This window comes from Apteryx rowi, unplaced genomic scaffold (assembly GCF_003343035.1).
Source record: "Apteryx rowi isolate R43461 unplaced genomic scaffold, aptRow1 scaffold_515, whole genome shotgun sequence".
In the NCBI taxonomy this organism is placed as follows: Eukaryota; Metazoa; Chordata; class Aves; order Apterygiformes; family Apterygidae; genus Apteryx; species Apteryx rowi.
Genome location: NW_020450778.1, coordinates 522,670 through 550,497, shown reverse-complemented (window position 1 = coordinate 550,497; position 27,828 = coordinate 522,670). Strand labels below are relative to the sequence as shown.

General features: G+C 49.4%; 3 protein-coding genes and 1 non-coding gene across 7 annotated transcripts in view; all 4 read left to right on the top strand.

Moving 5' to 3' along the window:
* The window catches only part of ATN1 (atrophin 1), a 10,853-nt gene extending 5,179 nt beyond the window's left edge, over nt 1–5,674 (top strand). Inside the window, exons 5-10 of the mRNA XM_026080367.1 lie at nt 48–373; nt 977–1,199; nt 1,319–2,036; nt 3,393–3,536; nt 3,804–3,984; nt 4,585–5,674. Coding sequence (XP_025936152.1) covers nt 48–373; nt 977–1,199; nt 1,319–2,036; nt 3,393–3,536; nt 3,804–3,984; nt 4,585–4,618 — 1,626 coding nt within the window. The 3' untranslated portion in view covers nt 4,619–5,674. The remainder of the gene's footprint in view (nt 1–47; nt 374–976; nt 1,200–1,318; nt 2,037–3,392; nt 3,537–3,803; nt 3,985–4,584) is intronic.
* A 570-nt stretch (nt 5,675–6,244) lies between these two features.
* Nucleotides 6,245–7,444, top strand: CUNH12orf57 (chromosome unknown C12orf57 homolog). Of its 3 annotated transcripts, XM_026080326.1 has the most exons (4): nt 6,245–6,447; nt 6,559–6,675; nt 6,748–6,942; nt 7,073–7,444. In XM_026080326.1, the coding sequence occupies exons 2-4, from the start codon at nt 6,627–6,629 to the stop codon at nt 7,219–7,221; spliced, it is 393 nt and encodes a 130-aa protein (XP_025936111.1). In that variant the 5' UTR covers nt 6,245–6,447; nt 6,559–6,626; the 3' UTR covers nt 7,222–7,444. The 3 variants fall into 3 exon arrangements, with proteins under 3 accessions (XP_025936111.1, XP_025936110.1, XP_025936112.1); XM_026080325.1 differs by having other exon boundaries at nt 6,245–6,675; XM_026080327.1 differs by having other exon boundaries at nt 6,251–6,675; nt 6,766–6,942; nt 7,073–7,418.
* LOC112973023 lies at nt 6,454–6,513 on the top strand. Its single transcript, XR_003255856.1, has one exon. It is a non-coding gene; the product is annotated as a U7 small nuclear RNA (small nuclear RNA).
* Nucleotides 7,445–8,244: 800 nt separating the features above from the next.
* Nucleotides 8,245–24,645, top strand: PTPN6 (protein tyrosine phosphatase, non-receptor type 6). Of its 2 annotated transcripts, XM_026080323.1 has the most exons (16): nt 8,245–8,590; nt 8,789–8,889; nt 14,129–14,251; nt 14,563–14,757; nt 18,800–19,022; nt 19,742–19,858; nt 20,017–20,130; nt 20,539–20,635; nt 21,049–21,128; nt 21,222–21,371; nt 21,495–21,626; nt 21,916–22,070; nt 22,404–22,471; nt 22,825–22,976; nt 23,723–23,820; nt 23,917–24,645. In XM_026080323.1, the coding sequence occupies exons 2-16, from the start codon at nt 8,876–8,878 to the stop codon at nt 24,023–24,025; spliced, it is 1,827 nt and encodes a 608-aa protein (XP_025936108.1). In that variant the 5' UTR covers nt 8,245–8,590; nt 8,789–8,875; the 3' UTR covers nt 24,026–24,645. The 2 variants fall into 2 exon arrangements, with proteins under 2 accessions (XP_025936108.1, XP_025936109.1); XM_026080324.1 differs by lacking the exons at nt 8,245–8,590; nt 8,789–8,889 and adding an exon at nt 13,508–13,845.
* Nucleotides 24,646–27,828: the final 3,183 nt, after the last annotated feature.

Here is a 27,828-nt window from a genome sequence, read left to right as displayed (position 1 = left end):
TAGCCCCCTATGGGAAGCGAGCGTCATCCCCTGTCCCTACCTTCCAGCCCCCAGCTCCCTACAAGCCAGGCTCTCCCCCTGTGTCCTCTGCCTCCTCCTTCCACGTGGCTACCCCTCCCAGCTACCACATGACATCTTCCCCTGTGATGGGTGGTTACAAAGCCCCCTCCCCTGCCCCGGCCGCCCCCTCACTGCCGGGCAGCATGGGTGCCCCCGCACCACCACTGCCCCCCCTCCCACTGAGTGCAGCACAGATCAAGCAGGAGCCGTCAGAGGAGTACGAGCCCCCTGAGAGCCCCATGCCGCCGGCTCGCAGCCCCTCGCCGCCCCCCAAGGTGGTGGACGTGCCCAGCCATGCCAGCCAGTCAGCCAGGTGTGGGGCAGACAGGGGAGCTGGAGATGTGCTGAAGGTGGGGAGGCACACAAACTTCAAGGGAAAAATAGAGGGAGTGTGTGAAAGGGAAAGGATGGTCTCTTGGGGTTTCCTAGATGGAAATGGACCTCTCTGGAGAGCAGACACAGCCAGACTGATGCAGCTCCTGGTATCAACCTAGGGGAGCTGAGAGCCGGCTAGCCACCACCTGGCTCCAGTACCTGATATTAGAGCAATACCTGAGTGCTTGGCCAACTCTGGTAGGCCCACTGAGCTGGGGGGCTTGGAGGGCAGTGCCACAACTCTGCTCCTTGGCCCTACTTTTGGAGTATGCTCTCTACGCCTTTGCAGCCTGGCCAGGCCTCTGCATTGTGAATCAGTCCACCTCAGGGAGTGGCAAAGGAATGTCTGCACAGGGGCCTGGTTGAGCAGGGATGCGTGGGGATGCAAGGGGATGTTGCCCCAAATGTATGGGATATTGCTGCACTCTGCTGCCTTACTAATAAGCCTTGTATGCCCTTCCCTTATCACAGTGCAGGGCTCAGCTTTCACTGTTCCCTCAGCCCCCCTCTTATACTGACACACTTAATTTCTTTCACTCAGGTTCAACAAACACCTGGACCGTGGCTTCAACTCCTGCTCCCGCACAGACCTGTACTTTGTACCCCTTGACGGCTCCAAGCTGGCCAAGAAAAGGGCAGACTTGGTGGAAAAAGTCCGGAGAGAGGCTGAGCAGAAGGCCCGTGAGGAGAAGGAACGAGAGAGGGAGCGGGAGAGGGAGAAGGAGAGGGAAAGAGAGAAGGAGAGGGAGCTGGAGAGAAGCGTGGTAGGTGTGATGGGGCTTGCTCCATTGGAGTGAAGCAGGGGCTGCTGTTTGGGGACCCCCTTAGCCACTCCTTCTTGGGGCTGTGACAGTGAGGTGCTTGTTTTTCTGCTCTCTTACAGAAGATGGCCCAGGAGGGCCGGCCAGTTGAATGCTCATCTCTTGGGCCTGTTCCCCATCGCCCCTCCTTTGAGCAGGGCAGTGCTGTAGCAACTGTTCCCCCATACCTGGGCCCTGACACCCCAGCTCTGCGCACACTCAGTGAATATGCACGGCCACACGTTATGTCCCCCAGCAACCGCAACCACCCTTTTTATGTGCCCCTGGGTGCTGTTGACCCAGGCTTGCTGGGGTACAACATGCCAGCCATCTACAGCAGTGACCCAGCTACGCGGGAGCGAGAGTTGAGGGAGCGAGAAGCCCGTGAACGAGACCTGAGGGACCGAGACCTGCGTGAACGTCTCAAGCCTGGGTTTGAAGTCAAGCCAGCTGAGTTGGAGCAGCTTCATGCCGTGCCAGCTGCTGCCATGGATCCTTTCCCACGCCATGGCGGGCTGAGTCTGCAGACAGCCCCTGGCCTTCATCCTGCTTTTCCCTTCCACCCAGGGCTGGGCCACTTGGAGCGGGAGAGGCTGGCGCTGGCGGCTGGCCCAACCCTTCGTCCTGACATGTCCTATGCTGAGCGCTTGGCAGCCGAGCGCCAGCACGCAGAGCGGGTGGCTGCTCTCAGCAATGACCCTCTGGCCCGGCTTCAGATGCTCAATGTGACACCACATCATCATCAGCATTCCCACATCCACTCCCACCTCCATCTCCACCAGCAGGATGCTATACATGCAGGTAAGGACTGCATAGAAGTGCAGCACAGGTGTGGTGCTCTGCATAGAGCAGTGCTCTGCTTCATACTGCACCCTCCTTGTACTCCCTCCTGGCTCTGGGGAAGCCCAAGAGCTGCTGAGACTAGACTTTGAGGGCCCCAGACCCATCTCTTCAGCCAAAAAAGGTCAATACCATGATCATTCAGCCTACCCCTCACTTCCATCCCACCAAAGACACTGACATCTACTGCAATTGTCAGCATATCTGTGAGTTTGCTGCTTAGTGGAGAACAGAGCTATTTGTACCACGTCTTTTGGTTTGGGATCTATGAGAACACTAATAATGCTGGGGTGCCACTGGCTAACAAGGGTGGTGGTGCTGTGGACTCTACTCCCAGACTGGTCTGCAGAGAGAATGAGGGCCCTGCTAGCAACAGTTTCAAAGATATCCTTAAGCCTAATGAAATGTTGACTCTCCAGTTTCCTCCTATGGCTCTTGCTGCAGGTGGTGGGAAAGGATGGGACAGAAGATTGGCTTTAGGTTGGCTTATATTTATGAAAGAAACTGGAAGGCTGCTGCCCTTCAGAATTGAGTCTTGGTCTCTTCCATTTCCACATACTACAGGAAAGCAAGGAAAAAAGAAGTTTAGTGACAAAAATCGCAGGGAAACAAAGCCCAAACCACAGTATAATAGAAAAAAGTGCTGTGCCTATTTGGGCATTGTGAGAGGTCAGTGGGACCTGGTGATAGCCACAAACAGACACCCATTCTTGCAATTGCAACTACTCAGAGTGGTATTGGGTATCGATGAACATCCATTCACCTACACAGCATAGCTATATACCTTCAGCCAGCATCTTGACAGTTCAAAACACTAAGTGATTTGATTATGTGGAAAGAGCAGTTGTCATATAAAATAATATCTTCCATTTCAGCCTTAGATAATACTTGCAAACTTGAGTGCCTGGCACTGAGCATCTGCCCTGGATGGGACCTGGAAATGGAAGCACCCAATGTGCATACAGACTTGAATGACAGCTGATGTGGCATACAGGCGCAATACTGGGTACAGACTCGATTGCAGAGCAGGTTCTTGTGGGATCAACTTTAAGAAGCAGCGCTCCCCAGGGAGCATAACAATGTCGGAATACCCAGGTGGTGTGGCAGGGACAGAGCTATGCCAGACTAGTTCACGTGAAATTCAGTGCTGGCCAAAGGAATACACTCAGAAGGAAATGGTACTGCATTGTCTAGCCTTGCATTCATTCCACCCCTAATAAGCACTGGCCTTTTCCATGTCTATCTGTTTTGTTGCACCTGCGTCTTTGCCTCTTACATAGCATGGGACAATTACCTTTTGATATTTTTTCTTCCCAGCCTCAGCCTCTGTTCACCCTCTTATTGACCCACTTGCCTCGGGATCACATCTCACCCGGATACCATACCCAGCGGGAACCATCCCCAACCCACTCCTCCCTCACCCCTTACATGAGAATGAAGTGCTGCGCCACCAGCTTTTTGGTAAGGGTGCTTATGGGGACTGCTAGTCTTCTCTAAAGAGCATCAGCAGAGCTTCAGTGGACAGGGTGGGGGGGGGTCATAAAACCAAACCGTTAACAGAGCTCTGTCATGGCATAGGGCAGGCCTAGAATATCAGGGCATCAGCAAGTCCTGCACATTAGCAGGACTGGAAAAGTGCAATAAAGTCTTGACTAAGCTATGGGGACGTGGATGAGGATGGGGCTGTTACATTAACTTGTTTATTCTCTTGTTTGTTTTTGGCTGCAGCTGCACCCTACAGGGACCTGCCGGGGTCTCTCTCTGCACCGATGTCAGCAGCACATCAGCTTCAGGCCATGCATGCACAGTCAGCTGAGCTGCAGCGCTTGGCTCTAGAACAGCAGCAGTGGCTTCATGCCCACCACCCTCTGCATGGAGTACCGCTCCCTACACAGGAGGATTACTACAGGTGCATGGGACCTGCTCTCTCCATGGAACTGGGCGAGCAGAATGCTTTTACCTCACAGTACAAATCTGAACCTGGCCATGGCCTGAGGATGGCAGAAGTGGGATCAGGGAAGCGTTTCTCCTTAAGTGGTTGACCCAGCCTTGACCCCACATCTGAGAGCATGGATTCCTTGCCACTGGGGCAAAGCTATAGGTTGGCCATCATGAAGGTCATTCTCGGCAGGTGGCTGTTCAGTGGGCTGTAGGCTAATCTCTTGTATGGGGTCACAGCTCCTTTCCTTGAGGGGTAAACTTGCCTGTTTCACGCGTGCTAATATAGTTATTCCTAACTGATACCCTTGCAAAAACACCATATGTTCACAAGGCTTGGATGCTCTGTCCTAGACAGGGTTCTTGCAAGTGCACAGGGAAGCATATTGGGATAGGGAGAGGTACAATACTGTACCTTTTGGATAGCATCTGCTACCTTAAGATTTTGCAAAACTTTCCAAGCCAGCACTGTCATGAGGGACTAGACTAACCAAATGCAGTGCACAGTACTAAATTATTTCTCCCTCTCTTTTTTCTCTCACAATCGTCTTGTTCTTCTTCTTTCTCCTAGTCACCTGAAGAAAGAAAGTGACAAACCCCTTTAAATGGACTCCTACCCTCAACACAACATCATCATGTCTTTCTCTTAAGAAGAGCAATTGATCAACCAAATCCTGGGGGAGGGGAACCTGCAGAGTTAACACATCCTGATCCTACAGTGCAGTACAGTGCAAGAGCAGAATGGATGAAGAGTACAGGATGGCATCGTGGAAGCAGAAAGGAGAGGAGAGAAAATGGGGAGGGATTGAAATAACACTAAAGGACATGGAATGACTGGTACATAATTTCAGCAGGGCTCTGAAGGAAACATCAGCATTGCAGAGAGCTCAAAAAGACAAAGACTGATGGAAATTCAAGATTGCAGCTGCTCCATCCTTTCTATTGGGGGAACAGTTGCATTAAATAAAAGCAGTGCAGAGCATCACAGGACTTCACGTACATGACGCTGCTGCCCTTTCTGCTTCTGTGAGATGTGTCCAAGAAGTAACTCAAAACCAGATGGAGCTTCTTTTCAAGATGCCTCCTCACCCTCCCCTACTTTAGATGTAAGATACAGCTTAGTGACGCAAAAAAGCAACATGGAACTTTTTCGAATTAGGCAGGGTGGCTTCCCAGTCTCCAAAATCCTGTCAGATACAAAGCAAGCATTATGGGACCCCTTCAGAAATGGCCACTCCTACCTACCTGGTCAGTCATTGAGGGACTGGGCCTAGCTGTTGAGGTGCAAAGCACCATGAGACTGTTTGCAAGATGATGGCTGTGCTTTCTCACACCTCGAGAGAATGGATAGAGCCATGAGGTGCGAAGTACCGTGAGACTGTTTTAAAGACTGCGATTGCCTCTACCCCTTTGAACCCCAATGGGAGAGCCGACACGGCCAAGAGACCCTGCATCCTGGTACTTTCTTTGCGAAGGTGGCTGCCCCTTTCCCCTCACCCATTCTAATTGATGTACTTTAACTCATGCACATCCTATTAGACGTGACAGTTTTATGTAGCAATTTGTGACTCCCTTATCCCTGCGTGCGTGTCTGATTTCACAGTTGTATATCTCAATTGGTCCCCATATATATATTTACTTAAACATTAAAAAAAAAAAAAGACAACCAACAACCCAACTATGGAAAAACACCCGAACAAAGTTTCCCACGCACTCCCAAGCCCCAACACACATTCTAATAATTTATATATATAAATATATATATGAAGCTCTTAAAAAAGAAAAACAAACAAACAAAAAAAACCCTTCCAGAAACAGACTCTGTTGTGTTCATTTCTTTTTTTACTGGGACTAGGAAGCGATCTGGAAGTGTAAAACTGCTCGCTTGCAGGAGAGTTCAGACATGAAGTTGTCCCTGGGCAGGGGAGTGAAGGTGAGGGATACTGAAAAGGGCCGAAGAGTGGCTGTGATGCAGGTCGTTGTAGGGCCCGGAGGGTGGTTAGAGCCTGGGGCACGGCCGGGGTGAGAGAGGCGAGGTGTCGCTATAGCCAGTGCCGAAGAGGGACCACTACGGACGCCGCACAAGGGAAGCCCTCCCCGGCCGCGGAGCTGGGGGCCCGGCCCGGCCCGGCCGCAGCGCAGCCAACCGCCCCGCCCCGGCTGTGACCACAGAGGGCCCGCCCACCGCCGCGGGGCGTGGCGTGGCGTGGCGCGGCGCTCTGTATCACGAATAGGAAACAGCTCATTTACATACCACCCAAAATACGTCCTAAACCTCTGTTTTTTGCTATTATAGTCATCATCGGCGTGGGTCAGGGAACTTAGGCCCGTTCGGAAGGCCTCAGAGGCGTTCATTAGGGAGACTGAGCGAAAGAGGTGGCTCGCCTTCACCGCAAAGACAGTGCAGCTCGGGTGGGCATTCGCGCGGAAAAAGGTTTTTCAGTGATTTCAGCTCTTTTAGTATTTGTCTAGTAGGTTTCCTGCGGCGCGGGAAGCCTTATTGTGGTGCGTAACGACAGAACAGTGATTGCGTTTGCGTCGAAAGGGTCCGGCAGTCCCTGCTGTGGTCGTGCGGCGAGCACGAAGCCCTGCTTGTGTGGCCCGCGGCGCCCCATGGCGACGTTGGCGCAGGCCGCGGCGCTGAGCGCCGAGCAGGCCAAAGGTGAGTGGGGGGCGGCCTGCCAGGGAGCGGGGCCCACCGGGCGGGCGGGAGGCGACGGCGGGGGACTGGTAGCGGTGTGTGTGTCCGCAGTGGTGCTGGCGGAGGTGATCAAGGCCTTCGGCTCCCCGGAGAACGCGCAGCGCATGGACGAGGCGCGGGACAACGCCTGCAATGATATGGGCAAGATGCTGCAGTTCCTGCTGCCCGTGGCCACCCAGATCCAGCAGGACGTGATCAAAGCCTACGGCTTCAGCAACGACGGGGAAGGTGAGTGTCCTCCCCGCGGGGCGGGGCGGGGCGGGGCGGGACGGGGCGAGTCCCCCACGCCGCCGCCGGGGGGCGCCGGCGCGGGGCGCCGGGTCTCAGCCGCCCTCTCCGCCCATCCGCTTCCTTCTAGGCGTGCTGAAGTTCGCCCGGCTGATCAAATCCTACGAATCTCAGGACCCGGAGATAGCCAGCATGTCGGGGAAGCTCAAAGCCATGTTCCTGCCCCCGATGACGCTGCCCCCGCACGGGGCTGGGACCGGGGGAGTGGCGACCTCGTGAAAGCGGAGGCTTGTCCCGTCCGCCCCCGTGGCGGTGCTCCGGCCCTCCGTGCCCCCGCGGCCGGGGCTGCTTGCGGCTCGGGGCCGGCAGCCCCGCGAAGGGGGCGGCTGAACAGGGGAGACGCTGCTCTGGGAGGAATCGGCTGCTTTGTGCGTGTTTGTGTGTCTGCTTGTGAATAAAAACTATCTGGAAAACAACCCTCGTGATTTCTGAGCAAACCTGGGCCTAGCACTGCTCTTCAGGGATGGATCCCTCCCTGCTGCAGAGGCAGTTACAGCCGTGTCTGCCTCATGTCTGGTAAAACCTGTGCTAATGATTTGAGAGGGCCTGTATGTACCAATCCTGGAAAGAGATGCTTGCTCATACAAGCCTTGGTGTGAAATTGCAACACCTAATATTAAAACGATGGGTTTTTTTAACATGATTTCAGAGGTGCTAAGCCTTATCTAAGAACAAGCACATACAAATGAGATATTTGAAATGTACTAGGTAGTAGGCTCATAAACATAATTTAGTCCCTAAGGTGTTCTTCAGGAAGTGGCATAAATGGAGTTAAGACCCCTGTCACCAGCCGAGTCAGTCCTGCTAATTTGTTCCCCCACCACCACCACCCAGTATGCTCCTAACACCAACTTGTGTAGCTGCATTGTTGTTTTCTAGCTGAATGTGTGAGCAGACGTGTGTTAGACCTAATGAAAAAGGCTGCAGAAAGGTGTAGCAGGGGGACTGGCATGGTGAAGGAGAGCTAGCCTTGCCCCTTTTGGCTGCAGCCTGGGTTAGAACAACATAAACGTAATGTAAAACTGCATCCTGTGCTTGCCAAGACTAAAGAGACAAACAAACCTAGGGGAGCAGTTCCTCTCAAGTGTGAAGCTTTGTATTTCTGACCTTATTCAAGTGAAGGAGCATCAGGTCCATCTGACTGTTGGTGGCCTTGCAACTTGTCTGTGTCTCTTGCCCTTGGAAGTGTTGACATGTTTGGGAAGGGTGAGGGTGGGTCCGGATGGAAGGGCTGGGAGAGCAGGGAACTGTGAGCCAGGTGTGAGAGAGCTGCGTTCAGTTTTGCTTTCTGTGTCTTTCAGCTACAAACTGCTGAGGAATGTAGCCAGCAAGGGCGTGAACTTAGTGGATAGGAGGCAGGAAGAGCAGTCGGTCCCTTCCGTCTCCATCCACCTCTCCCAGCTTGGGCTTGGCCTTCCCCCAACCTTCTAATTATTTATTAACTACAGCTCAGGAAGTGTTTTGCGAATGGTGAAAATTAAACCTTTTGCTTGAGGCCTGCTGTTTGCCTGACCTGGAGCTACCTTTTCCTCTGTCCACCCCAGAAACAGGCTGCATTCAGAGCTTTGCCTGTGCGGATCAGATGCAGGTGAGTCACAGGGCTTGCAGCAGACCCAAAGTAGTGTCGGCTGCTCCTTCCAGAGCTGTGGAACTCACCATGGTGAGCATCCAGCTGTGTCTCTAGGATGGGAGTCCACCCCTTGCTCTGTCAAGTTGTTTGATCTCTCTCCCAAGTCCATTACAGATACTATTGTGTTGATATTTCCAATACTATTTTATTTTTTAGTAGGACCCCCTGGCTAAAGGCTGTGATACTCCCTCCACCCGCTGCTGTTAGTCCCCTATCAGTGGGGATCTGCCAGTCAAGATCCTGATGCCATCCTGTGGGTGAGTGTTGTGTATGCTAGCTAAGGGTAGAAAACAGTGTTGGTGAGAAAAATAAAAGTACTGGAAGTAGGAATTGGGCAGAGAGGGGAAAAAGAACACCTTGTACTAGGAACTACAGGATAGCTGGAGGACTGAGTTCACAGTGTGTTAGATTGCTATTGCTGCTGGTCCTCCTCCTCACTTTTATAAAGAAAGAAGAGTTTGTGATGACCAGTCCAATACAACTATTTTGTGCCTTATGCAGGCCCTGCAGCTGCAGCATCTCAAAACATTTTTGTACAGAGAAATATCAGGTAGCAGACCTTTTTTAAGCCTGATTATTTCTTGATTTATTACTGTCTTAGAACCCTAACTGACAAGACATACACTCTTCACTGTCAATCCAAATGGGTGCTCTGTTGTTGGGACTGCAGCGACATAGTATAAGGAAATGGGATTAGCACCAGCATTAATCTATGGTTAGATTCTGGTTAGGCAGCTACCATGGTTCAGCATTGTCCTGTGGTCCTGTAGCCTGCCAGAGGGCATCTGACTTGGGCCAGTTGCAAGCAGATGGTCCATCTGCCCATTCCCCCAGAGCAGGTGGCCTTTATCTGGCAGCTCTAACACAGTGCAAGAATGCTGCAGCTGAACTACTATGTAGTTCTGTGTAGAACTGCAACCTCTTGCCTACACCTTACCTTGCTGCTGAGAACTACAGGGTGGCAAATGCAGTGCTGATTTTTAAAAAGAGTTCAAATAAGAACCACAGACCAATAAAATTGATATCTAGAATGAGCAAGAGATTAGATACTATAAGAGAGAAAGGAATGAATATGACATTAAAGAAAGTCAGTATCTACTTTTGTAAAGGAAATCCTGTCTTGAAAAACTATTGGAGTTCTCTGAGGGACTTAGCAAGCTTGTGGATAAGGGACATCTGACTGATATAGTTTGCTTGGATTTGACAAGCTTCCCCTCATCAAAGGCTTGTTTTTAAAGAGAACTAAAGCCATGGCCTAAGAGAGAAGAAGGCTTTTTCTTGGGTAAAGAATTAGTAGAAAATAAGAAACAGAAGATGGACATAAACATCCAGTTTTCACAGCAAAGGATAGTCACCAGTGGTCAGATCACTAGGGTCTGAGCTGGGATATGTGCTGTTCAGTATATTCCCAAATAACCTGGAAAAAGAGGGTGAACAATGAGATGAGAAAATTGGCTGATGATAGAAAGATATTTAGGATAATAGGGTGGGAATCAACTGTGAATAATTGCAGAATGACCTTATGATAGAGAATGAGCAGGCAATAGAACAGCAGATGAAATTCAAAATAGGTGTATGTGAAACAATATTCATGGAGAAAAATAATTCAAACTTTGCATATAAAACAATAAACTCTGAAATGATCTTAAACTCTCTGGAGTAAAATTGTGATCTTGTAATACAGAAGCACATGAAAATGTTAGCTTAATGTTTGGTTGCAGTGAACAAGTGAGCAGATATCAGAGTTATGTCTTTGTATATGTCCCTGTCTCACCATCATCTTGAATACTGTGTGCAGTTCTGGGCCCCCGTTTCATCCTCATCTCCAAAATGATGTAGCAGAGTTGGAAAAGGCTCAGAGAAGGACAACAAAGATGATTAGAGGTGTAGAATAGCTCTGTACAGAGAACATCTAAATAGGGTTGCAGTCTTCAGCCTGGAAAAGAGCTAAGGAAGGATACAGAAGTTACAGGTCTATAAAATTGTGGGTGGCTTGGAGGGGGTGAATAGGAACCAGAGGAATTGGTCATTGATTTTTCTTTCATTACAAAAATCAGTTGTTAATAAAAATGGGCAGGGAACAGGTTAGAAACAAACCAAAGGAGGTCGTGGTTCTGTAGTTCAGTAGTGGAACTCCTTGTCAAAGGATGCTAAATATCTTATGGATTCAAAGGTTGACTCTATAAGTTAATGAGGGCCTTGTCCAAGTGAATCCTGAACATCTCCAAGACTGGAGATTGCCCAGCCTCTCTGGGCACCTGTGCCATTGCTGAACCACTCTTGGGCACAGGTGTGTGTGTGGAATTTTTCCTATATTGAATCAGAATTTCCCTTGCTGCAAGTTATGCCTGTTGCCTCTTGTCCTTTCGCTGTGTCCCTCTGAGAAGGATCTGGCTCCATTGTTGCTAATCTCTCCTCCCTTCCCCTCCCCCCCCCCTTTAGGTAGTGTCAGACTGCTATTAAATCCCTCCTCAGCCTTCTCCAGGCTGAACAAAAACAGCTCCCTCAGCCTATCCTCATGTGCTTCGCTACTGGACTTTCTCCAGTTTGTCAGGGTCTTTTTTTTTTTTTCCAGCAGTCCATATGTGAGCATCTTTTAAATGGCTGCTGCGTTTATCCTCCTTTCTAAATTGATTCCTGTGCTAGTTGTGGCCTAGCTTCACAAAGGATTTATAAGATGAGGTTCTATAGTCGGTGTTGTGCTGAAGGCCAAACTACACTATAAGAATAGTCTTTTTGATGCTGAAATCTCTTGACCTGTTAATTGTATTAAGAAAGTATTTTAGTGGCTCAATTACAGTCTGCTGTTGCGTGCTCCAGCCTTTACAGAGAACAACATCAAAGATACCAAGCAATTGCTTCTCTAAATTTAACCCACTGTGATATTTGCCCAGCTTATCATTTGGAACTCTTCACTGGTAGTTTTTTATTATCTTATTTATTTGGTGTCTTTGATCTGGGCCACCTGTGCACACCTAGTCCTTTCCTGATGTGGAAACAATTAGAAGTATAAATTCACTTTGTAAATTATGTGATTTTGGATTTGTATCCACACAGATACTACCTTGTGGGCTACACCACTCCCAGGGGTTTGCTCAACTGGAGGATACTGAATTACATGGGTTTAGCTCTAACTTACCCTTTCTATCCTGTTTGGGGCTCTTTGGCACCTTGTTCTTTCCCCCCTCCCCTGTGTCTCAGTAATGTTCTCTTTCTTGGACAGATTTTCTGCTTTGTCCAGTTTATAAGGTATAGGGATGCCTCGGTTTTATTTTTGTCTGCTATGGCTTCCTATCAACCCTGCATAATCTAATATTCTTTTGATAGCAGGAATACCCTTTTGGGACTGCTGCCCAGAGCTTCTCCTGCTCTGGTCTGCTGCTTTTCTGTCTTTGAGTAAGTATCAACATTGCTTTGCTTAATCTATTTGGTTCCTGTCATTTCTACCCAACCACTAAATGTCATTACTTTCCTGTGCCAGCACTACTCTGGCTCTGATTTGCGTTAGGTGCAGCCCATTCTTTGTGTAAAGACTGTTCCCTTGGGCCACAATTCTCTGTGCCTTTAAAGTTTCCTATGTTTTAGGTCTGTACAGCAGGAGCCCTGCAACTTACCATGTCCCTGCTGATTGTCTGTGTGAAACTGGAAGTATTTCAAAGGTGGTGTAGATGCCTAAATTGTCTTTCTAGCAATAAACCTTGGCTTCCTATTCTCTCCTGTATTTCCCTTTGTTGCTAGTTTCAATATCTCCCTTGGCCACGGGTTATGTTTTGGCCATTGCTAGCAGTCAGTTCAGCTGCTTTGCAGGATTTCCCAGTCTGGTGGTGTGCAGAGAAGTTTGCAGCTGCTGCTATTTGAAATGAGCAAATCTCTTACTGTTCCTGCTGCCCACACTTCATGTCTCAGCTACCACACAGAGTAGCTGAGATATGGCCCCAGGGAAGAGTCGGGCTCCTTTACCGGTTGGATTGCCCTCTTTGGCCACCCCATAGCTCTCACTCTTTCATGAGAACTGCAGACCTTAAAACCAGTGCTAAGAGAAAAGGCAGTCATGGGCTGTAAACTGTTAGTTTTCTTTCCTTCCATCTGGTTGTCCAAATTGACAAGTTTAGCCTCAATATGCTGTCTTGGGACCTTGCAGGTCCTAGACTGAACTCTCTTGATGCTGTGTGTGCCAGCCTTAGCTAATAGCTGTCTGTCCTGCTCTGTGCCTGCTTTTCTAGGCAGATTCACCCACCTGTAAGCTACTAATGTTTCTGTCAAAGGCACATTCTGGAGTCAGGCTATGTTTCAGAAGCTGGTTGGAAGACAGTGCTGTGCTCAGAGTGCTAGCCTGGGCCTCAAAGTCTGCAGGTCTGTTCTGGGTTTGCACAGATTCCCTCTGTGGTTGTATAGAGCGCATAGGATATTTATCTGCCCAGAGGGTGGCTGTGTGACTTATTCATTGGTGAGCTGGAGCATGGAGGTTTTGGAGAGGTAGCTGAGAGCAGCCCAGGAGAACCCAAGCTGTGTGGCTGGGCGGGTGGTCAAAAACTTGAGTGTTTCATTGCTGAATGCATACTAGCATGTGCTGCCTGCTTTAGCCCTTGAAGATGCATGGGTGACCTCAGCAGCTGTGGGCCACTTGGCACCACTGCAAGGTGGTGGTGAGGGTGGGGGGCGTTGATGTTTGTTACTGGTCCCTTATGGAGGAAGGGGAAGAGACGACTTGTAGAGCTGAACTTTGCGAGCACGGCTGGGACCCAAGAAGAACTTGACTAGTCAACCCCACTGTGAAAAAAGGCAGAGACCCAAAAATAATGGGGGCAGGGGGGGAAAGACGCAAAATGAGAAGCAGAAGTGTGTGCAAAGCAGCTTGGGGTTGTGGAGTTGATGGCTCAGAGCACTTCCTGTTCCTGGAGCTGCGCGTGCCCAGCTGCGCACTAGGTTGCTCTTGTCTGTGCCCAACAGCAGTGCACAGAGGGCCAGGAGAACAAGGGACGTGTCCAGAGTGAGGTTGATGGAGACGGGCTGAATGGACTAACAGTAGATGCCAGGAAAGATACATGGCCAGCTCCCAAGAGACGCGGAAACAGCTTGGTGTTGAGTGCTCCAGCACAGACCTCCGACTTCCCTTTTCTTGTCAGCATAAAGAGATCTTTCCTCTGTGTTTGTTGAGTTGCTTTGGCGGTAGCCAGTTGGCCCCCTTTCCTCTCTCCCTCCACAATGGTGAGGTAAGAGGGACTGAGTGGTGTGTGGGTAGGGAGAGGGACCAGGGATGTAGGACAAGACATAGGGGATCATCCTGGTAGCTGTATTTCTGTGGAAACCTTTCATGGGCTGGGGCAGGTATCATAGATGAAGGGTTTTGTTTTGCTCCTGCTGGCTGTCACCCGTGTGGGTATGGGATCCCTCTAGAGATGCTGGCTGGGGACTGTCCTACCTCACTGTATAAGTCTCCACAATAATGCCTGGCATTTTTCATTCAATCAGTGCTGTTTTTATCTCCTCTGCTAGGTGGTTTCACCGTGACCTGAGTGGGCTGGAAGCTGAAGCCTTGCTGAAGGGACGGGGTGTCCATGGGAGCTTTCTAGCCAGGCCTAGTCGGAAGAATCAGGGGGACTTTTCTCTTTCAGTTCGGTAGGTAACTTGGACCCCAACTTCTGCCTTTCGAGGGTTACATATTCAGAATGCTAGGATCCTCCTGTGTCCTGACCTCTCCTTCACCCTATTTTTATTCCTTTGAGTTATTTCCAAGCTATAAAAGGTCTGGAGTTTCCCAGCATCTTCCAGACCTTCCCTCAAGTTGCCCCAGGAGCTTCCCTTTCCAATCCTCTCCTTTCACTGAGCTGGTTTGCTCTGGTTCCATGGCAGGAGATAATGCAGGGACTGCAACTTTTCTGCCTCTTTTCGAACCCCCTCACTGGACTGCTTTCTGCATCATCCAACAGGGTTGGTGACCAGGTAACCCACATCCGTATCCAGAATACCGGGGATTTCTATGACCTGTATGGAGGGGAGAAGTTTGCCACCTTGTCAGAATTGGTGGAGTACTACACACAGCAACAGGGTTCATTGCAGGACAAAGATGGAACCATCATCGACCTGCGGTACCCACTCAACTGTTCTGACCCCACTACAGAGAGGTATGGAAAAATCAAAGCAGTTGGTGTGTCTGTGCTGAGACCTCCTCCTCCTGTGACCGTGCCACCATCCCTGGGGCCAGCCCTGCAGAAACAGTGTCTTCTGCCTCCTACACCTTCCTATGTTTTCACAGGGGCAGCATCCCCAGGAACAGCTACCCTTCCCATCACAGCAGACCCAATAGGGCCCTATCTGTATTTGTTTTCTTGTTGTCTTCGCTATTTATATCCTGTTTCTAAGAGCAAAGGTTGTGGCATTAGTTCTGTGTCTGTAGCAGTCCCCAGAGTGAAAAGATGTGTGAGAGCCCTCAGCCCTGCCCCAGACCTTCACAGTTATTCCAGACCTGGGTGACTCATGTAGTTGAGAATAGGGCCATGTTCCCCTGCTATTCCTGGCCTGCTCAGTCTTCTTCCTGTCCCCACTTTGCATATGTCTCTGACACCAAGTTCATAAATCAAATCAGGTGGTTTTGCCCTTGTGTTGTACTTTCAGGCTCTTTGATGCAGCACGAGGAGCAATTGTGTTGTGCTCTGGCATGGGGGTGGATTCCTATGTGGGGAGCAGACAGGTCTGCCCTATGCACCTGGAGACAGGGAACAAGATGCCATGTGAGAAGCACCTGGGCATCCCCAAACTTGTGCAGGGCTGCAAGGGTGCAATGTCTGCACCCTAGCCATCCTTTCCAGTCAAGGCCGTTGGGTTGTGGCCCTGCAGTTTCCTCCCTTCCTCCCTGCGGTTGGAAACTTCTCCCCCCACCCGCCAAGCTCTTACGAAAGCTCCTCTCACTCTCTCCCCAAGAGATTTTCCATCACGTGGTTTCGAAGAGCTGGGCTCCACTAGTGGGGGAGGGGGGAGAACAGGACCCATTAACTCCTTCCTACCTGTGAAGGGGAAGCCCAAAGACCTCTTTCTTGAGCAGGAGGGGAATCAACCATTTCCCAGGGGGGATCCTGGACACTGGTAGGTAGTGGCTGGACACTTCTTTGGGAAGCAGATCAGATGAGCAGAAATTAATAATTACCATGCAATGGAAGTCACCAGCTATTTCTTGCAGTGTATGGGGTAAGGATCAAAAGAAATTAAAGCCGGACACTGCTAGCCAAGGCACAATAGCTCTCTGCCACATCTTACTCATGTAATGACTCCTGAGATGATGTATAGAGGAGTGTGTTGGTTTGGCCAGATGGAGGAGTTGCATGAATCCAGAGAAGGGGTGAACGAATGCCCTGGCTGCTTCTATGACTGCCTTCTGAACTGGATTTTAACTCTGGAGAATGTGTAGCAGAAGAACTGTAACAACATGAAGTTCACCATAGGCAGCAATACCATCCTAGACCTCCACCGTTAGTTACTTTGTGGGTAGCAAACTCATTCCTGTGGCTCTACCTATGCTGGCTTGTCCACTAAGCATCAGGGCAGCCTTGACTGCAGTGTGCGCAGTGACATATGGACCATGTCTGGTCCTTGTTGCAGTACCTGAGGTGAGCAGAAGCAGGGAGAGGCATTTCAAGACACTCTGATGTAACAGCTACCTGCTTTTGAAATACTGTTCATCAGGGGGAGACACCCCAAGTGGCTGTTGCTCCAGCTGCCAAGGGACCTTTGTGGAAGCAGGACAGAGCCACAGTGAACACAGCCTCTGGCTGGTGTGACAGCTTCACTGCAAAGGCCCCTAAGTAAGTGCAGAGCCCAATGCATGGCTCCAGCTGGAGACAGGGATGTCCCAGAACTGGAGGGGCCTATTTGAGCCAGACCCAGCCTTGCCTGGAAGAGAAGATCCCAAATCTGCTCCCTGCCTTTGAGCTGGGAAGGAGTGAAGGGAATGGAACAAGAGCACCAGGGCTGTGGTGATCCCTGGGCAGAGATGGGTCCAGACCCAGTAGAACCTCCACCAGCAAATGGGTACCAGGGGGAGTGGGATGGTTCAGATCAACCCCAGTGCCTAGAACATCTCACAGCTCTCAACTTGCTACAGTTTGTCTCTGTGCTTCTCTAGTTGGCGACTCAGCAGCACTCCTAGCCCCCTCTGACATGGTCCAAAGAGGTTGTGAAGCTTGAAATAGGCATAAGAAAATGGAGGATCTTCATGGAGACAACCTGTGACACATCTGGGGTTCCTGCAGTGCCAGAGCCCTGGGGTAGGAGGAGAGGACAGGATTGTCCCATCTCTCAGCCTACTTCTGTTGACCATCCCTTCCACCCACATCCTGCAGTAGGAGAGAGATCCCACCAGGCAGGCATGTGCATCACAGAGATGTTTGTAGGTGAGAAGGGGCTTGGCAGTAGCTGTGCCATTTGCACCAAACTTGTGTCCCTCTGCTACCTGGGGTCAGCCATGAAGCAGGGCAGAGAATGCCTTGGTCAGATGGGGACACTCCCTGCCTTGTGGTGAAAGGACAGCTGGAGCTGCTAACTGGGTCCATGCAGTGTACACATGGATCAGCAACAACGAAAAGTACCAGGAGCAGAACATGGGTTCTGGGTGACTACTGGTCTCCACCCCATGGCCAGGCTGATGGCTGCAGTGTGATGTGTTCAGAGAATAGGAATTACCTTTTGATTAAAAAGGTGACTGAGTTTCAGAGAGAGTGATCATTGCTAGAGGTCTAAGAAAAGTATCTTTTCCTAGGATCATTCTTTGATGTGTATGAGCTCAACACAGCAATCTGGGTGCTGCTAAATCAGGTGGGAGAGTTTCTGACTCACTGGGTAGTTATTTTTGTTTCCTTAGTGTTTGAGTTTTGAGAGTACCCTGCAACAGCAAGGCTGGAATCTGTGGAGCCTGCCCATGCTTGGAGCTACTGAATCCCACAGGCTACCATCCCCCACTTGGGTCTTCAAGACAGCAAGCATTGCTTACCTGTGGGTTTGTGTATCACACAACCAAATCCCACTTGGTGCTTTCCCCCTTTGTTCTCTGTTAACAGCATTCTGCCTGCCTGGTCCCAGAATCACAGAATGGTTAAGGTTGGAAGGGACCTCTGGAGATCATCTAGTCCAACCACCCTGCTCAAGCAGGGTCACCTAGCAGGGTAAACATTGCCCAGGACCCTGTCCAGACAGCTTTTGAATATCTCCAAGAATGGAGACTCCACAGCCTCTCTGGTTAACCTGCTCTGTTACCCTCACAGTGAAGAAATTTTTCCTCATGTTCATATGGAACTTCCTGTGTTTCAGTTCGTGCCTGTTACCTCTCGTCCTATCACTGGGCACTGCTGAAAAATGTCTGGCCCCATCCTCTTTACTTCCTTCCTTCAGATATTTATACACATTGATAAGATCTCCCGTCAGCCTTCTCTTCTTCAGGCTGAACAGTGCCAGCTTTCTCAGCCTTTCCTCATAAGAGAGATGCTCCAGTCCCTTAGTCTTCTTAGTAGCCCTCTGCTGGACTCGCTCCAGTAGCTCCATGTCTCTCTTGTATTGGGGAGCCCAGAACTGGACACAGCACTCCAGATGTGGCCTCACCAGGGCTGAGCAGAGGGGAAGAATCACCTCCCTCAACCTGCTGGCAATGCTCTTCCTAATGCACCTCAGGCCACCATTGGCCTTCTTGGCCACAAGGCACATTGCTGGCTCATGGTCAACTTGTTGTCCCCCAAGACTCCCAGGTCCTTCTCCACAGAGCTGCTTTCCAGCAGGTCAGCCCCCAACCTGTACTGGTGCATGGGGTTATTCCTCCCTAGGTGCAGGAACCTGCACTTGCCTTTGTTGAACTTCATGAGGTTCCTCTCTGCCCATCTCCCCAGCCTGTCGAGGTCCCTCTGAATGACAGCACAGCCCTCTGGTGTATCAGCCTGTTCTAGCTTCATCTCAGCCCCTGCCTTTTCCTTTTTCTGCCAGCACAGTCTACTTCTTTCTCTCTCACCTGCCTTTCCCAATATCCTGCTCCTCACTTCGTTTCCTTCTCTCTCTCTCTGTAACTCTCTCTCTGTCACTCTCTTTCCTTCCCCTCCCCCACTATTGCTTCCCCTCACTCCTCAGCTCAGGGGCATCCACTTACTTGCATCTCCACCTCTCTTCTGACCTGCTCTTGTTTTTTTGTAGGTGGTACCATGGGCATCTGTCTGGCCCTGCCGCTGAGTCACTGCTCCAGGCCAAGGCCACCCCTTGGACCTTCTTGGTGCGGGAGAGTCTCAGCAAACCTGGGGATTTTGTCCTGTCTGTTCTGACTGACCAACTTAAACCTGGGTCTGATGCTCCACCAGCTGGGGCAACAAGTGGCTCTGGGGCCCGGCTCAAAGTCACCCACATCAAGATCATGTGTGAGGTGAGCAGGGTAGAAGGCCAAAAGGAAAGGGAGTGGCAGAGGCCTCTGCCTATCTCTGCTGATCATGTCCCCAAAAGCATGGGCATGGTCAGCTTGATTACTGCCGAGAGTGTCTGTGAAATTGAAGTAAAGGATGGTCACCTTGCAGGTTCCTTATGTCCTTACCTAGGACAGGGTGACCATGGACAATGCTGGGTGCTTAAACACAGGAGGAAACAAGGTTAGGTGTGTCTGAGAACTCCAGCGCAAGGAGTCTGTGGTGAAGGGGAGAGAAGGATTCATAGTCTAATGCTGAGCTTATGAAAGAGATGAAGAAGTTAAAAACTTTTGGAGGAGGAGAGACATCTGCAAGATCTCCAAACCTAGAGGATGTTACCAACCTGTCTGTCACAACTTCTCCTATCTCTTTCCTGTGGAATAATGCAGGGATTGGAGGAGAATTTCAGGGGCAGAAAGCAATTGAGTTTATATGAGAGCTGAGGTCAAGATGTCGTCTCTGGGTTTCTATTCACTGAGGAGAAGAGGAGTCAGTTCACTGTGTTATGAGCTTAATGTTCTCAGGGCAAACTACTATTTGACCTCCTTGCCAGAGAAAACGCTCTTCCAGATGGCACAGAGTGGTGCTAGGGCTTTGCATTCCAGTGTTACTTTTTTGCTGAGTGTTGTCAGATTTGACTGTAGGAATGTTAGGGGATGTAACGCATTATTGATCTATTCAGAATGGACACTACACAGTTGGAGGTGCTGAAGTGTTTGATAGCTTGGCAGAGCTGGTGGAGCATTTCAAGAAGACTGGGATTGAGGAGGTTTCCGGCTCCTTTGTGTACCTGAAGCAGGTAAATCCTGTTTCCTCATCTCAGAGATCCTTTGGAAGAATCCACTTGCTGTTTGTTTCTACTTTGTGGCCCTCTCCTCCTTTTCTGCAGAACACACAGAGGAGACTTGGCTCTCCAGTAGCATCCCTCTCTCATGCCAACCCATTGTCTTTTCCCAGCCCTATTATGCTACTAGGGTGAACGCTGCTGACATTGAGAATAGAGTGCAGGAGCTGAACAAGAAGAGTCTGGCTGAGGAAACGTCCAAGGCTGGATTCTGGGAGGAATTTGATGTAAGCAACTGTGGTGGAGGATGGTCATGTGGCTTTTTGGCAAGTCCCTGCTCACCAGCTTTTCTCCACCTGTAATTTCTTCCTGGACACAAACTTCTCAGGCAGTCTTGTCAATTCTTGTCAATCTATCTCTGAAAAAATTCTGTTTGGATCCTGTTCCTGTAGGGTGTTAGTATAATCTTTAAGTGAACCCACTGAGGTAGAAATGTGCTTTTCCATGGATGGGAGAGCCAGTCACCAAGGGTCAGGCCATGAACCTTGGACTTTTCTAGTCTAGATTTACTTTTCAGTTCTCTGTTCCCCCAGAAGTATGTCCATGTGTCCTCAGAGTTGCCACTGTTCCTGAGTCCCCATCTCCCCTGTCACAGATTGTGACCTTGTCATGATTATTCTCTGTTCTACTCTCAGAGCTTGCAAAAACAGGAAGCCAAGCACCTGTATGACCGTCATGAGGGTCAGAGACCTGAGAACAAGAGCAAGAACCGGTACAAGAACATCTTGCCCTGTGAGTCTTGTTTCTCCACTGTAAAAAAAAAAAAAGAATAGAGAAAGAGATGCAATGAAGAGCTGTCCAAGTCATCTCTGGCCCTGCCTCAGCCTGCTCTGTGCTCCACAGTGGGGACAGGTTACAACATGTGCAGCACTGGGGATTTAGAAGCTGATTAGAGAGGTCACAGCCTTTCTATGTCCTCAAAGGAGCGAGGGATGCATCAGGCTTATTTGCTCATAGTGTGGTCCAGCACAGAGGGAGAGAGATGCGTGAGATTGGTCTGACCCCCAGAGGAGGAGAGATGAAAATATGTGGCAGGATGCATGCACTGGGTAATGTGAATGAGGTGGCTTAGGGCAGGGAAGGAGCTCCACAGATCTGAGCACAGAATATCTCATTGCTGTTGATTTTTTTCACTGCAACTCCAGTCGATCACTCCAGAGTCATTCTCCAAGGAAGGGATCCAAAGATCCCCGGATCTGACTATATCAATGCCAACTATGTCAAGGTGAGACTCTGGAAAGATGGCTGTATATCTGATTTGGGGGAAGGGGGTTGTCTGGTCCCTGCAGCCCTCCTGATCTTCTCCATCCACCCACAGAACAACCTGATCAGCCCAGATGAGTGCACCAAGACATACATTGCCAGCCAGGGTTGCCTGGATGCCACGGTTAATGACTTCTGGCAGATGGTGTGGCAGGAGAACACGCGCATTATTGTGATGACCACACGGGAAGTAGAAAAAGGACGGGTAAGTAGCTGTTTGCAGGAGTCTTGGGCCTGCCCTCTTATATCCTTCAACCACTGCTGTTTTCTTTCTCACTTGCCCTCCTTCTGTCCATCCTCACTCTGCCTCCCTCCTCTGTCCGCACAGAACAAATGTGTGCCCTACTGGCCAGAGGTGGGCAGCACAAAGGAATATGGTCCCTACCTTGTGGAGAACGCTGGGGAGCATGATGCGTTGGAGTACAAACTCCGGCAGCTCTGTGTGTGGCCGATAAATGACGTGAGTGTGCCAAGTCAGGGGTTGTCATGGTGCCTATGGGTCTAATGATGGCTGTATGCCTAAGGCTGGGAATTGCTGGGTACTGTGGTGATGCTGCTGTTTTATCACTCCTGGGGTCACTGTTCACCTGGTTTGGGTTGGTCATTTGGCAGAAGGACCAAGGAGTGAACAGGAGCCAGAGACTCCCTTTGGCTTCAGATCCACCTCTCCTAGGACAGAGGCCAAGACTGGACTGGCCAGGCCAGGACTGGGCTGTAGCTTTGCCAGTGGGATGTTCTGTTATTGTCAGGGTGAGGCTATGCGTGAGATCTGGCACTACCAGTACCTGAGTTGGCCTGATCATGGCGTCCCCAGTGAGCCAGGAGGAGTGCTCAGCTTCCTCGATCAAATCAACCAGAAGCAGGAGAGCATCCCACATGCTGGGCCTATTCTGGTGCATTGCAGGTGGGTACAAAGGCTGGGGTTTGAAGCCTTCTCCATCCCTCCTATATGGTGAGACATAGAAAATCTCTGTCCTGTTGCACCAGTCATTTCCCAGGACTTGTGAGTGAAGCATACACCAGCCCTGGTACTTCCTTTTCCCGCTTTGACACCCCCAAATGAATGTTGCCTGTTGCATCCTTGACTCTTTTGTGGCATTGCTGAACAGCTGTTATGTGTTGCCTCCTTCCCAGAAGCAGCTGCATTTTGCTTCAGGACCCTGGTTCATGCCTAGCTGGGTGGGCGTAGATACCATAGTATAGGTAACGCTGACCACTGCTTGTCCTCTCCTTGCAGTGCTGGGATTGGCCGCACCGGGACTATCATCGTCATTGATATGATAGTGGAAACAATATCCACCAAGGGTAAGAGGACCCTGCAGTGTCCTGAAATGGACTGGCCTACCCAGCAGGGTTGTGCCCTTAAGTCCCACTGCAGGGGTTTTAAAACATCAAATATCAGTGGGAGAGATCCTGCACTGCTGGATATCTGAACTGTATCCACTCACTGTATCTTTAGCCTTCTCTGAGCTTGGGTTCTTCAGCCAGGGCCAGCTTTGAAGGATGCTGAGCAGGAAGGAGGGATGAGAGGACTCCTATAAAGAGCATGAAGGGCAGTGGAGAGCTCCCAGCTGAGCTCCCTTGTGCCCGTTTTTGATGGAGAATGGGAGAGGGGGTCAGTGGACATGCCCATAAGCATTTCTGGTGCTCCCTGCTAGGGCTGGACTGTGACATTGACATCCAGAAGACCATCCAGATGGTGAGGGCCCAGCGCTCCGGGATGGTGCAGACAGAGGCCCAATACAAGTTCATCTACATGGCCATTTGCCAGTTCATAGAAACCACCAAGAAAAAGCTGGAAGTCATCCAGGTGAGAAAGCGGACTCTACATTCCCACCCTATGCATCTATGCCCTGCATGCTGGCTTTGAGCCCAAGTGCTCTATTTCCTAAGCCTCAAGCGATCACTGGGACATGCACAGACTGTGATGGTGCACTGAGATTTGAATCCCTTCCCCACCCTTTAAAATTCAATGGACAATATTGTCAGCTCAAGAACCAACCCCTTCTGAACAACTAAACAGCAATAGGTTTTAATGCAGTTATTTCAACCACCTTCTGTATAACTTCACCACTAAGTGCTGTTTAGTAACAAGCTGGATTGAAGACAGGCATAGACTTTGCCCTCTCCTTTCCTGTTTGTCTTTCCCATCCTGGTTCTGTAGCTGCCTCCCAAACCCTTGTGGAAAGTGTAGGAAATCTTTTCTCCTACTAGCTGATAAGTGACATCTTTTAGCTCTACCTGTAGCCTCTGGCAGCGTCCACCAGCTGCTGTTTAATGTTCTTTAGCTGACACATAGCACTATCAGGCATGCCAGTGCCTCCAGAAATTAGTTGCCCCACTATTCACCTACATACAAGGAGGCATTAGCAGTCTTACTGCTCCCCTCTGTGACAGCAGTGGGTAGAGTGCACCAAGAGCCTGAGGAATTCAGCAATCCACCCACTTCTACCCAGATCCTAGAATGATGCACTGTAAGAGCTGTAACTCTTCCATGATATTTTTCCTGCTTCTCCCAGCCCTCACTCTTCTCAGCTTGGCTTTTCTCTTCTGCAGTTTCAGAAAGGGAAGCCCAACGAGTCTGAGTATGGCAACATCGCCTACCCACCTGCTGTGAGGAACATGCACACCAAGGCCACGCGAAAATCTTCCAAGTAAGAGCTGCCCTAAACCAGAGGCCTTTTGCCATGGTCTCCCTGCTGACTTGGCTAGCTTTTTCCTCCTGTTCACTTTTTTACTTGGTCTTACAGGCAGAAAGAGGAATCAACAGTTTATGAGAACTTGGGGAAGAAGGAGGAGAAGGTGAGGAAACAGCACTCCTCAGAGAAGAAGCTGAAAGGCTCACTAAAGAAAAAATAAGCATAAGTTGCAAGTAGCCCCTTGCGGGGTTTGAACCTGGGCTACAGGACTGGAGCTCATGTCCAGACTGGCCTGTCTCATATCCCTCTCTCTTGGACTGGAACTAGGTCTTCCCTGTTTCTTCCAGGCAATCTTTCAATGCTATGAACCATACTGCTTTCCATCTCAGCTGACTGCCCTCTTTGTCCCTTGCCTAGGCAGGCCAGCTAAGTCTCCCCCTGCCCCTTCATCACTCATTAACAGGAAAAAAAATCACATCCCCTCTTTCCCTTTCTCTGTGAGCACTGGCAGCCAGACTCACCTCTGCTGTGTCAGCTTTAGCTCCTGCTCTTCTGTTAGGAAGAGCTTTACAGGAGCTACATCTCCACCCATCACTGTGAGCTGAAGTTTAGCCTGTTAGTGTTCTGGCTCCCTAAAGCCTCATCTTTTAGAGAAGTCTGGCATTTTGGCTCCTTCCAGCTTGTCAGTGATTCAACAGAAAACTTTCTTTTTCCTTAACCCCAACCTTCCACACCATGTTCCCTTGTCTGTCTGCTCCCTGGATAGTGTAAATATACCAGAATTTGATATGATGACTATGTTTTCTCCTTTGTCTGTAAATAAACGTGTATTTGTTTGAATGCTGGGTCCCCAAAGCTTTCTCCATAATTTCTATATATTTTATATAATTTACATATATTTATATATATATAAAAGAGAAATATAAAAATAGAACTATACGTATACGTACTCCTGCCTTTGCTTACAGCACTGCAGAGGCTTACAAGAATGGCTCTTAGCTTAATTTTCATGTCTTCCTGCAACCTTCAGTCTCCTTAACAGAAGTCATGACTAATTATGGTGGCTCCTTGCTGTGAGGCTTTTGAGTGCTGGTAGTTAGCAGGTAAGTCCAAGCACAGAAAGTTAGCTGTGACAAGCTCAGGAGCAGGCTTTTGCACCTAAATTACGGTATTTGGAAAAGTTATTTCCCCCTCCAAGTCCATGGTCATTTTTTCATCTGTCTTTGGTGGCATTCAACTGACTTGGACAAGAAGTCATGACTAAGTGCTGCTTCAGCAAATAGAATAATGAACTGTGGTGCCTGATTGTTCCTTCCTATGCATCACTGGATGGAACTTCAATTTCATTTTTATGGAGAAAATAGATGAGGGCATAGCTACACTGTGCCATCACTGCAATGTGGCATTCCTACCACCACTTCTATGATTCCGTGAATACCAGAAAGCACCCCTGAGCACTGGAATCCATCCTTGCTGGTGTTAGAATGGACCTCAGCCTGATTTTTAAAGCCTTGCTAATTAAAACTAGGCCCCAGCCTGTGACCTGTACCCAGGAATGCTTAGACAGTTTGGATATGGTCACAGTTTAACAGTGCAGACCTGAACCTTTCATGGCATTTGGCTTTGATCACAGAGAACATGCTGGGGAACCTTTAATATACAAGTATGGACACTGCTTAAGTTGTGTGTATTTGATACTCAAAGAAAAAGATGGATCAAGTGGCTGGGACTAGGACCTGGTTAGAGCTGATGGCTGGAAGAATTCAGTCTTGGGAAAAAGACTGAGGTAAAATTGACAAAGTAGCCTAGGACCCAGACCAGGATAGCTCAGGAATTTGGGACAGATGATTTCATCTGGTCTGAGACACACGTAGGCCCTGTCTGGGAAGATAACAGGCTTCAGGGAAGTGAATAATCAGTAACTATCAGCTGTCTGACACAGGAACATGCTGAGCACTTTCAAAGTCTAGCTGTAATTTTCTCCTGCTTTGCTGTGGGGACCCCAGTACTCAGGTTCTTTCCTCTCAGTCTTAAACTACAAATCCAGATTTTTTTGGGGGGGGGGGGGTATGATCCATGTAGCTTGTAAAATAGTGGAAGTGTCAGGTACTTCCCTGGGAGCTGGTAATGTGAAGCAGCTACCAGTCTCTACAAACCAGCTGGAAACAGACAAAAAACGCATCCTTTTAGCCCTGCACCCTCCCAGTGCATATGCCCACACTCAGGCACTTGGATTGAATGATGGAAGTTCCCCCATTAACCAGGGACTCACAGGATGATGGGCAAAGATGCATTTAAGCAACTCAAGCTAAGCTGCCTGCTTTGATTTGGTGCCAAATGCATGAACAGAGCCCAGGCAAGATTTGACTGTGTGCAAAGCAGCGGACAAGCAGTGTGGACTCTGGAGTGATTTGAGCCATGCCAACATACACAATAGCTTCCCTCAAGCCAATGGTGTGTGACACAGGTACACTAATAACACACTTACAAAAGAATCCACCCCATTGTTAGAACAAGCAACTTCACCCTTTGTCTATCCTATAGGCAAGGGAAGCTACTGGGGACAGATCACAGCACCAAGGATGAGTACCACAGTGTCCTGTGCATACTGGGGGAAATTCTGCGCCTTCATAACTGCAGGCTCTGCCTCAAGCAAGCAATGGCAGAAACACTGCCACAGTGGAAATCCCATCCTTTTGAGTTCAGCATACATAGCTGGTTGTGGAGTATGTGGCTGAGAAAGTTGCCTCTGCTGGAGCCACATACCCGAGAAACAATAAATTGGGAGCAAGAACACTGCTCACTATCATTTAATGTGGTAAAAAACTTGACTGGAAGTGTTGGAAAGATAGAAGATGGTACTTTACGTCTACCTTCCATGTGCTGGACTTTAGCCTCACTTATGGTAAGCTAACAAGTGCAACTCTGTTGCTAAGAAACCCAAAAACAAGGAATGGTTACTGGGGAAACAAGGGACAAAGAGGTAAAATTGAAACCTGTGGCAGTATACTGTGTCCCACCTCTGGGCAATGCTACATATCCTCTTCCAAGCACTAGGGCTACAGACCTACTCTCAGGCAAAAACTCCTTTTGCTTTAGACTCCTGGCTAGCTTCAGTGGACAGCGTGCAATTCACTTCCTTCTAAAATGCAGTCACAGCATAAAGCAAGGCATGCCAATGGTCAGCCTAAACTCTCCCCAAAGCCCTGCACCACCAACAGGTTTACAGATCTCAGTAGAATCTTTGCCTTTTGCTTCACAAGCACAAGAGGTTCCCCAAAGGCCTCCCTTCTTCCCTGCAGAGGTTAAGGTGGAGTTTCCTAGTTTTCTCTGTGAAATCTCCAGATCCTAAATCTGATACAGGGCAGCTCAGTGAGTCACAGAAAGAGCTGTCCCGAGGCAGACATTTTGCCTATGAAAGCCAAGCGCAGAAGAGAATTTAACTAGCGGAGGAAGATTTTTCCTATGCTTTTGGCTAGGTAAGTGGAGAAAAGAGCTGTAACAATAGAGCCCAGGACACAGTAAATACATGCTGCTGAAGGGTGGAAAAACAGATAAATCTAAGCTCATCTTCAGCATCTACAAGGCAGGTAAGAAGAAACTGGCCCTGGTCACCCATGCAGCCATACGAGCATCTACACCTGCTCATCATCTCTCCACTGTGATCTGGCAATGAACAAGAGGGTATTTCTCTTGCTCCTTTCCCACAGCATCCTGATTTTGCTTGCAACCAAATAAAAAGCTCTGTTCCACAAAATAACACATACCTCTTTTTCAGTCACTGAGCATGCTTAGACACAGAATAATTTTTTTTTGTTTTAATTTTTACAAATGTTTGAAAGAATCACTGAGTAGACAGTGACACAAACAGGTATTCCAGCAGTTACAGGTGCCTGATGAATTACATTTTACTGAGTTTAGCCTCAGGTTCTCTTGGAATCAGGAGGGAAAGAGAAACAAGATTTACTAGAAAAAAGCCTGGTGGTGATGGCAGCAAAACTCACTGACTTGGGGGGGGGGNGA